General features: G+C 36.7%; 1 protein-coding gene across 1 annotated transcript; it reads right to left on the reverse strand.

The window, feature by feature from the left end:
• Positions 1–2,708: 2,708 nt before the first annotated feature.
• LOC111637064 (F-actin-capping protein subunit alpha-1-like) lies at positions 2,709–10,366 on the reverse strand. The gene is made up of 4 exons (XM_023382474.1): positions 10,257–10,366; positions 4,126–4,197; positions 3,998–4,060; positions 2,709–3,931 (listed from the first exon to the last, which is right to left on the reverse strand). The coding sequence occupies exons 1-4, from the start codon at positions 10,314–10,316 to the stop codon at positions 3,791–3,793; spliced, it is 336 nt and encodes a 111-aa protein (XP_023238242.1). The 5' UTR covers positions 10,317–10,366; the 3' UTR covers positions 2,709–3,790.
• Positions 10,367–12,972: the final 2,606 nt, after the last annotated feature.

Consider the following 12,972-nt stretch of genomic DNA (forward strand, 5'->3'; position numbering starts at 1 on the left):
GAGAAGAGAAAATTTACATACTTAAGTACTAATAGTTCACGAAAATAATAATTTTCGTAAACTACTATTACTTAAGTATGTAAAAATTTATTACATTTTCTGTTGTACTAGGGTTTTACCCAATTCTCGAACCGTGTTAGAGTGAATCCGTGCTATAGAAGTGCCGTGTTATACGGGGGTTACCTGTATTGCGCTACTAAAACTAAACACACACAGCCTATATCGTGCACAGTCGCTCGTAAAATGTTTTTTCCCCGTTCATTTCCGTCTTCTTTCGTTATCGATACAACCGAAAAACAATCAATCGAACATTCAAAATTCCTTGTGTCGCGAATCTAATATATAATCGAGACGGGATAATAATAATAATAATAATAATAAGCGCAGAGCCCAAACGGTTAGGAGTTGAAAGTTGAAATTTGGTACACAGTTAGGGTACGTTAGGAGAACGCACACTAAGAAGGGATTTTTCGAAATTCCTTCCCACGGGGAAGAGGGACAGGATTAAGGCTTAACACTTCCATCAACAATGGAAGTGCTAAGTAACAATGGAAGTGTCAACAATGGAAATGCTACGTAACAATGGAATTGTTAAGAGAAGCGACGTGCAAGACGCAGATGCAGTTTTTTTCGTTTTTGCGGGAAATCGAACATATTTTTAGACCCATCTAAAAATTCTCTAATTAGTCTGGAAACAAGGGGACCCAATTCTTGCATTCTGTGAAAATGGGTAAGGTTGACTGTAACGTAATAATCTTTATCTTAGTTATCGTTACTTTTGCCCGAGCAACGCCGAGCCCACCTGCTAGTAATAAATAATCTAATAAAAGATATACCGAAGAGGTTCTTATTTCAACCGCAAAGATACGAACTTTTAGGAGTACCAATATGGCGACCGATTCTCGGCAACGACACGATAAAGTTCCCTCTAATTTGCGCCCTCGTCTGCCAATCCATTTCCCTCTCTACCAATCACGCCGTGTAAAACGAGCCATAGACACCATCGCCGGAGACGGTGTCTCGAGAACCAGCGCTATCGGCGTTGTAGGGAAGCGGTAGAGCGGACAAAAGTCCCTCGGCCCGGCAGACGTACGCAACCTTCTATCCGCGGATGTCCCGCGCCCGAACAAACAGTCTAATCACGCGCATCGAGGGCGAAACCGCGCGCCTCCCACACCATTCCCTCCCGTTTTCCGAAGCAGAGATACCAGACGTAACGGAATTTTGCCATTTACTCTACTCGAAAAAATTGCATAACGTATAGCGAGTCGATATTAGCGAGAGTGCCGCCAAAGTTTCGTCGCTAAAAGGTGAACGGCGAGTGCCGCTTACAACTTGGGCAAATATCGAAAGTAGTAATCATCTGCGCGACCGATTCACAAAATTTTTCAAAACCACAGAGCAAAATGCTTCGAGTATTTTGAGAATCCGATCACCCAACTCGCGTATTCCCTCGTACCAATTAAAAATAAAGTCTAGCAACTGGGAGTTGCGTAACTTTCCCGGCTGTCACGAGTTTTTTTAATACAATTATTATTAAGCAAAAAATAAAATTGTTTGTGGCGCCGTCTGTTTCTATATTTTTAATAACAAAATCTGATAAGTTTTTATAACTATAAAATGGCAAAAAGCTCAATTTTAAAGGTAGAGACGAGTTTTATAAAAAAAAATTGTAACTTTAATAAAGAATAAAATTAAGTCCTACCCTACTCGAGATACGCGACCTCTCTTATCTTCCAACCCTCTATACCAATATTTAATAGCATCGATGCCCTTCATATGCCAGCCACAGTGCCAAATTTCGTTTCTTAATCTTTACCCATCCCAAGAAATTAAGCGAAACACACGCCAACAAACTGATTTTTTTTTTACTTTTTTGGATTCGGGAGGTATCAAAACGAGATTTGAAAAACTCGGATGGTCAAATTTGAATTTGACAATTCCCATATTTCTCTTCTGTACAGTACGCGCAACAGCCAGGAAATAAAGGGATTTAGAACAACGAAAGTACGTAGTAGTAAAGATCAATACGCGTAATCCACTTTAGGAAAAAAAAATTCCGAAGAGTGGGGCAATCGACACCTTAACGTAGTCTTTGGTACGCAACGACGAGTCTTCGGACTTTTTTCTCAGTGGGTCGTCATCCAAACGCAAAACTTGGAAATCGAAGGCGCGACTCGTAATTCCTCTTTTCGGTTCGTCGCCCGATATTACAAAAAGTATCGTTACGGTCTTCGGACGTTTAATGTTAAATTTTCTGTAACAATTAAAAATGTCCGCTGCCCGAATTTTCCGAGGTTACGTTCATTAATACTTGGATATTTTGCATTACGTGGTGGAAAAATTCCAGCGGGACGCCGAATAAACGACGGTAGCCGTGGACGAGCTGGAGTTACGCAACGAAGAAAGTCTACGCCGCTAATAAAGGAGCGCAAACGTATCGAACGAAAAGAAGAGAGAGGTTGCGGCCGACGTTTTCAACGCGAAAACGTGTACGTCGGACGTCAGCGTCGCCTTCTTGTAAACCTAGAAGTTTGACAATGGCGTTTGGAATGTTCGATGTTTCGCGTTGGAAACGTCGGCCGCAACCTCTCTTCTTTTCCCCGGCCAGCTAATCTCTGAATCCCGGGTACTTATATTTCTTTATAGTTTTATTGTTGTGGGTAAAGCCGACAAACCCGCTGCAATTTAGTAGACAAATTAGACAGTTTTGGAATACCTGAGAACAGCTTTTATTAACAAACCCATTCGTCTCCCGAATTCCATTTTCATGTAGTAAACCATAACCATTGACCAAGTTTGTCAAAATAAAATAGAGGAACATTTCTTCAACATTTTAATACATCAGGATTGCCTGTAAATTACATATTTCCTGCAATTTTGCTACATTACATTCATCCCACTAATCAACAATAAAAGATAAATCACAGATGGCTTTCTTTTGACTTTTAGCATCGTCTGGGCTATAATTGATCGTCGCCGAACGCGAGGGACGACGGATGCGCCTTTCTATCCTTCTACTCTTATGTACACGTTCGGTGCCGAAGAATTAGCGGTCGAAATGATAAATTGCTGCCGCGCGGTCAACAGAGATAGATGAATAAATCTTTAGGATAACATTTGCTCTAGGATCTGTCGCGATTTGAACTATCTTTGATTATTGTCGTTACAAAGTGGACCTAATCGCCTTTGTAACCGACGCACGAAAGAGTGAAATTTACCAAACTAACAACGTATCTATATATTTGAATATCTGTTTTCGTGGACGAGGCTCTCGAGCAGTGGCGCGTCGACGGGGCATTCAAGTGTTTGCCACACCATCGACCGACATTAAAAGAAACGATAACCGGTTGGTGGTTTCTAAGGCACTCGTGGAAGCTTTTCTCTGGCTTCGAAAATGCACCGTCGCAACAACGTTTCGAGGTTGGGCTTTCTTCCCGGGCATCGATTGACGCCGTAACAGGCATCACCGCAGCCCGAGGGGAAAGCCATCCTCGACGGGCTCTAATCGATTAACTCGCACCTACGAAAGTCGGCCCGTGTTTCTTACTCGACTCCAAACAAGTAGCAACATTGAAAGAAATTATGTTGATTGTTCTGCAATGTCCTCGTCCTTATTTATAATTTTCCCGTGTAACTTGAAACAATTTCGATATTTTATACAACGGAGCATTAATCCGCTCCGACCTTACGCTTCTATTTTGAAACTGGTCGACGTTTACCCTATACCTTATATATTGCCAATTTGTGGGAGCGTATTCGTCAAAATATATTTGTTCGTTCCCGAAACTCAATGGTGCTTCAATTCGCTGCCGATGCGATAACTCAATATTTTGTTCCAGTCGATTTTGGTTCGTGTGACCGGTAGTTGACGTCTTAAAGCTTTGAAGGTGGTGTCGGACATGGTTTGGTAATTGTCCGAAATGGCCATCTGAAAAAGTAACTCGCCGTAAGACTTTAAAAAGCCACCTTCGTCTAATTATTTCCGAAAAATTACCTGATAGTCGTTCTCCACAACTTCTACCACGTGAACGAATTCTTTAGCGGTCTGTTGTTCGGTCTGAAAACAATTTTTCTAATCAAACGCCACCGGTTAAATCTATTAATTTGAACTCTTTTACTTACGGTAATCGATAAAGATTCTTTAATGTCTTTGGAACTCACTAACTGCACGTTGCCATCTTCGTAATAATGCACCTGTGAAGAAACTTTTTTACAATTACGAAAATATACCAGGCGCGAAGCAATTTACATTTGAGATATTTTTAGTTTTCACTACCTATAAAAAAATAAAGTACCGAATAAATTTCGACATAGCTTCGATTGTTACGATACCTGCGCCGTGGCCATCCAACACTAATTATCCGGCGTCTCGTCAAACGCGCTAAAAATATTTTAACGGCACGAAACAACGCGAATGTAAGTCTACAACGAGCGCAATTTCCAAGTTTCGCCGACATCTCCGGGTCCAATACAGAAGACAGACGTTTGTGCGATCCGATCCGGTCTTATTTCCACCCGGAAAAAGAGGAGGAAACCGGGATCAGAACACGGAATCCGGGGATTTTTATCCACGAATTTCGAGGACAAAGCGAATTTGGCTTTCCCGGCCCTCGCCCGTGCATCCCCCTTTCCGCGCTTGTTTCGCGCTATTAGAGAAGTTGCGGCCGACGTTTTCAACGCAAAAACGTAAACGTCGGCCGCAACTTCTCCATTTTCGTCGCCCCGGGCCGCCGACACATCGAGGACTCTGTAGAAAACGACGTAGACCTTTACATCGTAGTACGAGTACAATATCCTTTCTACGAGATTTCCACGGGTTTCGTTTACGTCGCTTCGCCTCGGTACGTCCGCTGTTATCCACATACCGTCCCTTACTCCTGGTTCGTCTTGACTGCAGTCAAACCGACAATCCCTCCCACCCGTCGGCAAACCTCCCGTAATTGTGCGATAGTCCAAACCTATCCTTGTCACATATATAAGGTATAGGGTAAATGTCAAGTTTTATATATTAATAATACGTAAATAATAGTGTATATAAACCTCAGTATTCTATTTTTGTGGCATCCTCTTATTAGAAGATTGCAACTGACGAACCATGTCTTTCTGTCTTTTCCCGTCAACGGCATTCTTCTGATCGGTTCCCATCCGGTCCTTCGTGCTATCCCTCTGTCGCCGTCTTCGATATCCCGGTGGCGCGTTATAGATTCACGGTGCCCCGTGTTCGGTATTGACCTCAGACATTTTTATTCTGGAGATTTTGGGGGGAAATCCCCGGGATCCTCGTTTTTTAATGCCACCTCGGCGTCGTGCTAGTGAACCCACGCCTTCACCACACCGACAACGTAGGGTCCTCAGACGTAACCCAAACTTAAATTTCGATATTCTTAGTAACGAGTTTATAAAAGATCGATTTGGGGCACCGGGCAATTGCCCTTTTGTCCATAGGATAACGCGTCACTGAATCGGCCCGAAGATCTTACCAAATGATTTTCTTCGGTAATGCTAACCATTATTTTTTTTCCTACGTTAAATCTTTTACGCACTTCGTTTGTGATCCTGTCTAGCTAATCCCAATGCTTTCGTGACAGACCAAGTCTCGCATCCACAGGTCACCACGCACAATTGTCTTAACATTTTTTATTAATATTTCGAGACTTCTGTTTTAATATGTGAGAAGTACGAAAGCAAGCTGATTCTGCTTTGCATATTCGACCTTTAATTTCAAGACTTATTATCGTCTGTAATCCAGCTTACGAAATTCGAAATTCTTCATTCTTCCAACTCTGTGAACACCAAAATGATTTGCAAATCGACATTAGCATTTGTTTCCCTTGAAATCCTCATTAATTTTGTTTTCTTACTATTTTTTTTTCTAGTCCAATTTTATTCATTCTGTTGAGTAAATTCTGCAATCTTTAGTGTCATTCAATAAAGCTATTATCAGCGTATCTTATGCTATTGATTAGGCAACAATTAATTTTTACTCCATCTGCCACATCCTCGAGTACCCTATATCGTCGAAGTCAGCTGTATAGGTGTTAAGGTTAGTCCACACTGAGCGAATAGCGAAAGCGAATGAGAAAAGCGAAAAGCCATTGCAAATTTTAAGCAACCAAACATTTGCAAGCGAGAGAAAACGTCATCTGGAAAATCAAAATGGCCGCTTCCGATATTCAGTAATTAACCACGTTTGTTTATTTAAAAGAAAGATACGTCAAAAAGAAAACGATGCTAGGTGAGAGGAATATTAAAAATCCGTAATTACAACATTTTCTCTATTCCGTGAAAAAGTTTCTGTAGCCATCTCGAAAACAACAAGAACCACGTGACAACTAGCGGGAATATGATTGGTGGCGAATTTTTTCGCCACCAATCATATTCCCGCTAGTTATTACATTCCATTGTCCCTGCTATCTTTAATATTGATATTAAAATAGAATTTGCCCAGTCAAAAAGGATAGCGTCTCTAGAATTTACTGAAGACAGTCGTTAAAATGGTTTTGTCTTTTGTACCCATAGATTTTAGTAGTTCTTGTATTCTGTCAATTCCTGGTGCTTTCCTATCTCTCGGTCTCTTTGATGACGCTTCAATCTCTGCCTCTAGAAATTCTAGGACCTCTCTGTCTATTTCCTCTTTGATTTCACATTCAATTGTCTTCCCTTCCATAAAGTTACGTTATGTAGCTACTCTACCTTCCCATTTGTTGTTTTTTTTCAAGTTCCATGTTTTCCTTTTCGTCTTTCATTGCACCAATTTTTGTCCGTCCGTACTAATCAGAAATTACATTAATGTTAACTTTCTTTAAATATTTGGATAAATTTTGTTTTTATTTACTGGCAAAGTTTATTCGGCCAATCTTCCTTGGATTTCAGCGGTATCTGCAGTCTTGTAATTTTCTTTAGCGAATGTTGTGTTTGTTTTTTTCCATTTCCTTCTCACACTCATCTCTTGCAATATTTCCTCAATGATCCAAAGGTTTTTTCTTTGTTTTTCTTCTTCACCAAGAACGTTTATAGCACCTTGACTTCAATTTTCATATTTTTCCAAATATCTTCAACGTGTTTGTCTGTTAAAATTCTAATATTTATTAACCATTTTCAACTTCTTTCGGTGGTTTCTATTTTTAGCGGTTCTGTCTCTAGCCTTTTTGGATAGCTATTATTCTTAATTATTTTTTCAACTGAATTTTTATCTTTGATGCTATTAAATTATAATCATCGAGGATTCCCAAACTTTTGGACAATATTGTTACTCGCGATCCCTTACTACTATTTATTTCTTATTTATATCTCCCCCCTGCTTCCGCAATTATGATACCATTGGCAAATCTTGTATCTCTGCAAAAAAAGTTTCTCATCGACGGCTGCCATTAAAATAAAAGCGAGAAATCGCCATAAACTTGAAAATGATTTGTATGTGTTTCTGAAAAATAAGCACGTGTTTCACACTAATTTTTTGTTTTGTGTAAAACCTCTTGCGATCTCCCAGAGGATCACAACAACCTACACTTTGGGAACCTGTGGATGATCACTATTATAATCTTTTCCTGAATGTACTATTGCTGCAATACTCTTATTCAGCATTATGCCTACTCTTTGATGATAGCCACCTGAGTAGATGAATCCATATCCATTTTCTGTTCCCATATCTCCTTTCCCTGTCCATCTTAACTTTTTGGACTCCCAGGATTGAAATATTCAAATTTTTCATTTCATTGATTACATTGAACAATTTCCCTGTTTGATAGAGGGATTTCACAATCCAAGTTTTCTTCCCCTAAGAGCTATTTTGCTAGGGGACTTATGCATCTGCCCAGGACCTCCAGATGGCTTTGTTCCAGAAGCCTCATGTAAAAACCTTGGTTTCCAAATGTTCCAGCCTTGCTCCACAGTGCCTCTCCCTAGTATTCCACTGTACAAAGACAAACCTAGAAGTCCTATCTGTGCCTGTGCATATCTTTTCTCTGCTTTGATTTTGGTTGATCAAATCTTTGAAAAGTTAGTTGAACATGGTGGTTTTGTTGCCTTCCATGTTCCATTCATTCCAGTTTTCCTATCTCATAGTTATATTATTAAAATAATTCACTTTTATAAAATACAGTATAAATTACTGTATTTACTTGTATTTAGGACAAGGTGTGACTTTAAAGATCAAAATAAAGAAAATTAGATTTATTGATACAATTCTAATTTTTATTCGTTTAATCACAAAAAAATTTCAAATGTACTGTATGTATTAAGGCAAATAACCTTGACACTATCACCTTTTGTCTACTTTGTTCACTCTGCGAAGCTTTGTTAGAACTCTCCTCTTTTTCATTCTCACTCCACGGAGCATTGTCCTCTGATCTGTACAGTGAATTTGAAATGTAGCATTTCCTGAATGATTTTGCTATCAGCTCACGAGGAATGCTCTTCCATGCAACCGATACCCACATAGCAATCTGTGAAGCTTCATGCGGCTGATTGCAATTACTTCACAATTTTTGAAGGAAAGCCAGTCATCGTACAGTTTCCTCACATGATCTTTAAACGGCTTAATGCACACATCCAAGGGCTGTAATTGTGATGTCAGTCCCCCCCAGAATTGTTATGAGTGTTTTCTTGTTTTCCCCTAGAAGATTTTTATCATCTGTGAGGTGTCCCTTGAATACATCCATCACTAAAACTGACAGTAGTTTTAGCAATGCTCCTGGTCAATGAAGCCATACTGTTTTTAACCAGTCAGTCATAATCTCATTGTTCATCCAGCCATTCTCATGACATTGAACATCATCATCTCTTGGAAAAGTTTCATCTTTAGGGATTGTTTTCCGCTTCAGTATAATGTATGGTGGCAACTTATGACCGTCTGCTGTGCATGCCAACATGACTAATTCTTCGCTTTGCATTCGTCCCTGACCTAATCGATACTTGCTTTTTTCCTTTTTGATGGACAGTTGTATTGCTCGGCATATCAAAGTAAATTGGCATATCATCTGCATTCCCAATTTGACTTATTAGGAATTTAGTCTGTTTTCTTAAATTGATGATGTGCCTTTGAAACTGGACCAGCTTGGCTTTGTAATTGGTGGGTAATTTCTGAACAATGGAGCTCCGACGTCTTATGGAGAATCCTGCTCTTTTCATGAAGCAGGATGCCCAACCAAAACTTGCTTTGAATTCTTGCCGTGGAATTCCTCATTCTTTCACGACATCTCTGGCTTTTGCTTAGAGAATTTCCAGTCACGAGCATACATCTATTGGCATGTTTCACAAAATTTTGTATTTCTAATGTATGGTGGCAACTTTGGATATTCACCAGTTTCCAGTCCACAAAATGATTTTCTTGTACTTTCACAACTAAATAATGAATCTCTCTGATTATGCCACTTCCGCACACACACTTTTGATACACTAAACTCACGGCCTGTAGCACAGTTATTATCCTTTTCTGCATGAAAAATTACTTTTCTCTTAAAAGAAGCTGTGTACTGTGTTCTCCGTACTTATTTCATCGTCAAAAACCAATGGTATTTTTTCACTTACACTAGCTAACAGTAAAATACATGTTTGACCTTGTAGTCCATCCAAGGTCCACGAACGTATGCCTTACATTCCTTTATTTTTTATTATTTTAAATGTGTTGTATCTAAAATATCTAGTTTATATTAATAATTGTCATTTAATTAAATTAATTAATTAAATGCTATAATAAATATACTGTAGGATAAAACAACTTACGTTAATGTAATAATAAATGTAAGAAAAGTGGCAACATGATTGATATTCAGACAAATGAAAAATTAAAAACATTAAATTAAAATTGAGAAAATGTATGATAGTTTTCATGTACTAATACTTGCATTTGACAATAAGTTCTGGTAAGTACTTTATTATCTGATTATACAAAAATTACTGCAAAAAACGCAAACAATCCTTCGCTCGCATGTATAGAATGACCTAGGTTTCTTAAGCCATAAAAAAATGAATAAAAACCTTGTTTTATATGCAAGTAAATACGGTATATAATATGTGAACCTACTTATTAATGTTTTATATTAACTCCATATTAACATCTATCTTTGCTAGTATATTATTACGTTGAAGAAGGTTTAAAGAAAATTTTTAAAGAACTTAATATAAGAATTTTTTAAATTAAATAAATGAATACTTAGTTTTTGCAATTATTATATTTAAGTTAATAAATGAAAACGTTAAGAATTTTAACATAAAAAAAAATCAGATTACTTGAGATTTAAATTTAAACAAACCTGTACTTTAACCACTCCTTGAAGTTCAGCAACATCAGCACCCAAGGGAAAAGTTACCATCCAAACAGAACGCCACCTTCCATTCCTAATTAAAAATCCCAATGATTAGTATCCATTTATAAAAATGCATTCTGTTAATATTTTATTTATTTATTTATAATGGTACAAAATAAATTGAAATGACAATAATTTTGTTTTAAATCACCTTCTAATCAGAAATACTAGCAGAATCATTTTAACCACCGTATTCATAATCAAGGATGAAAATCAAGTTAATTCATAATCAAGTTAAATAATTACCATTCAACTTTACTTTTAGTACAAATACCTTACTGATTTACTTCTAGCTTTAACTTTTGATCCTTGATTGTGAATGTGATCATCATTTACAGATGCACATATTTTTGGCTACATTTATTGATTTTTTAAAATATTTTGGAAAATACAGCACAGCCTGTGTTTAGCACACATAAAACTAGACATACTGCTTAGGATAGTTGACCATTTCAATACTCCAGTTAATAAGGCTAGAATGAGAAAGGTTCTAATGAGAAAGGTTTTGTGCCGTTAGTCATTTCAATATAGTTATCTTAAAAAATTGTTATATATTTTACAAATACAATAGTTTTTAAATACCATATACATGATTTTGTTTTTGTAAATGATTATTTAATAACAGAATTCAAAAATATCAAAAGAACTGCTAAAATTATAAAAACTACTTTTATGTTATAATTAACATAGTTTGGTAATAGAAGCATTAAGTACCAATTTGTACTAAATTTAATAATTTGAAATTAATGATTGATTAATGTAGAAAAATTTAAAAGAAAAGATCTGATCTGAAGGGAGACTCAAATTAACTGAAAGTTACGAAATGACATGACTTCATTATGCTGTTTAGGCTTCCCAATTTTCCAACATGATTCATTTTACTATTTTGTTTATTATTCTTTCTTTTAATTCTCTGAGTTTCTTAGTGACTTTTCATTCATGTGCATGAAAAATTTATCAATCTACTTCAAATTGTAAATAACTAAATTCTGTTTAAATTGTACAATTCTGTACCTTAATCTTCAGCAAACAACTTTATGTAAGATAAATTTAGACTAAAAGAATGAATGCCTAACAGTTTTTCTAGAATATACTTGATTTATAGAATGCATTTGGTGGAACAAATTTAGATTTTTAATGCTCATATCAGTAATAAAAAAATAATAATAATAAAATTTATTTATTGTGTTTTTTTTTTATTACTGATATGAGCATTAAAAATCTAAATTTGTTCCACCAAATGCATTCTATTGTAGCCGAGGTTATAAATAACTGACTCCAAAGAATAGCTCGGCGTTGATAAAATTTAATAACGCAAATTTCAGAATTCCAAATAGACAATTATCAATACTTAAAAACTAGGTTGTACAAATCTACGTAGGAATGATCGTCACGACACAACACGTGGCTCCCACGTACAGCATACAAAAGAACCTTATGCTAGCTTAAAATTAACTTAACTAATTATTACAATACTAGGGCCCAAGATTTTAGGGAAAGATATAAAAATAAAAGAATTATAAAAAATGGAAGGTACAAGGGGTGACTGATCATAAAAAAAAACCTCGGATCCTTCACTTAACAACTTTCTTATTTCCTGGCTCGTCCTCATGTGTCCTCCGTCCTTCTCGATCTCCCTCACTCTAAATCCTTTCCTTCCTGTTCCGATCTCCCTCAGGTCAACCTCGTCAGTCACCCCCCGACCAATCAGGTGTCAGCCCCTTTGTTTAAGACAGATCGGACCACATGGGTTAACCAACCACATCGTGGTTAAGAAAACAAAGGCCGGAAGTGCGGCTTCTTCCATAAGAACATGGTCACAGGTAATTAAGGGAAAGGAAAAACATAAGAAAGATGGCTTAATAAAGCCACACTACTGTATAAATCAAGTATGTTATAGAAACTGTTAGGAGTTTTAGCTTTAGAATGTAATTTTCTGTAAAGATTACTCAAACATTTTCAATCATTTTGAACTAAGAAATTTTTGCTGCATTGAATAATAGCAGTGTTGGTAAATGCTCTCTAGTGCAGCTCTAAGACTAACAAGTTTATGTCAGAAACTAACATTTAAATCTACACTAACAGAATATTGCATTAACAGCAGAGACTGAATCATTATACTATGTATTGAGATCGCTATTTTGCCACCGTTCGTATCTAAGGGGGTTCCATTAGAAAAGAAGGGCAGCAAAAAGTTGTAACACAGTGCAAAACATTACGTCATCATAGCACTTCAATGATTTCATTTTATTTACTTTTATTCTTAATTGTACATTTTTTAAATTTATATTTTATTCTATTTGTAACTCAGTCAATAACCCCCCTTTATATTTTTTAAAGAAAATGTAATATTCTAAAATTAACAGAATTTTAAATATTGGTCCAAATGCAATCTCATTTTAAAAAACCTGATAAAGGCATTAATAAAGCCAAAAACTGTTTGATTAAAGAGTAATTTGCTGTAAAAATAAATAAGGTATTTTGTGTGTCTCTAGTTACTGACTAGTTCCACCTTATGCCAATATCAAGCTATTCTGTTTGTTTGCATGATTTAGTAATGATATAGTAAATGTAGATTGAGTTTTTCATTTCTTTTGTCAACTTCATCTGCTGGCTTGACTTTCCAGTCTTGTTGGTCAGTTGCTGGATTGATGTGTAATCT

The sequence above is a fragment of the Centruroides sculpturatus genome, unplaced genomic scaffold (genome assembly GCF_000671375.1).
Source record: "Centruroides sculpturatus isolate CEXI.00-Female unplaced genomic scaffold, Cexi_2.0 scaffold1117, whole genome shotgun sequence".
NCBI lineage: Eukaryota > Metazoa > Arthropoda > Arachnida > Scorpiones > Buthidae > Centruroides > Centruroides sculpturatus.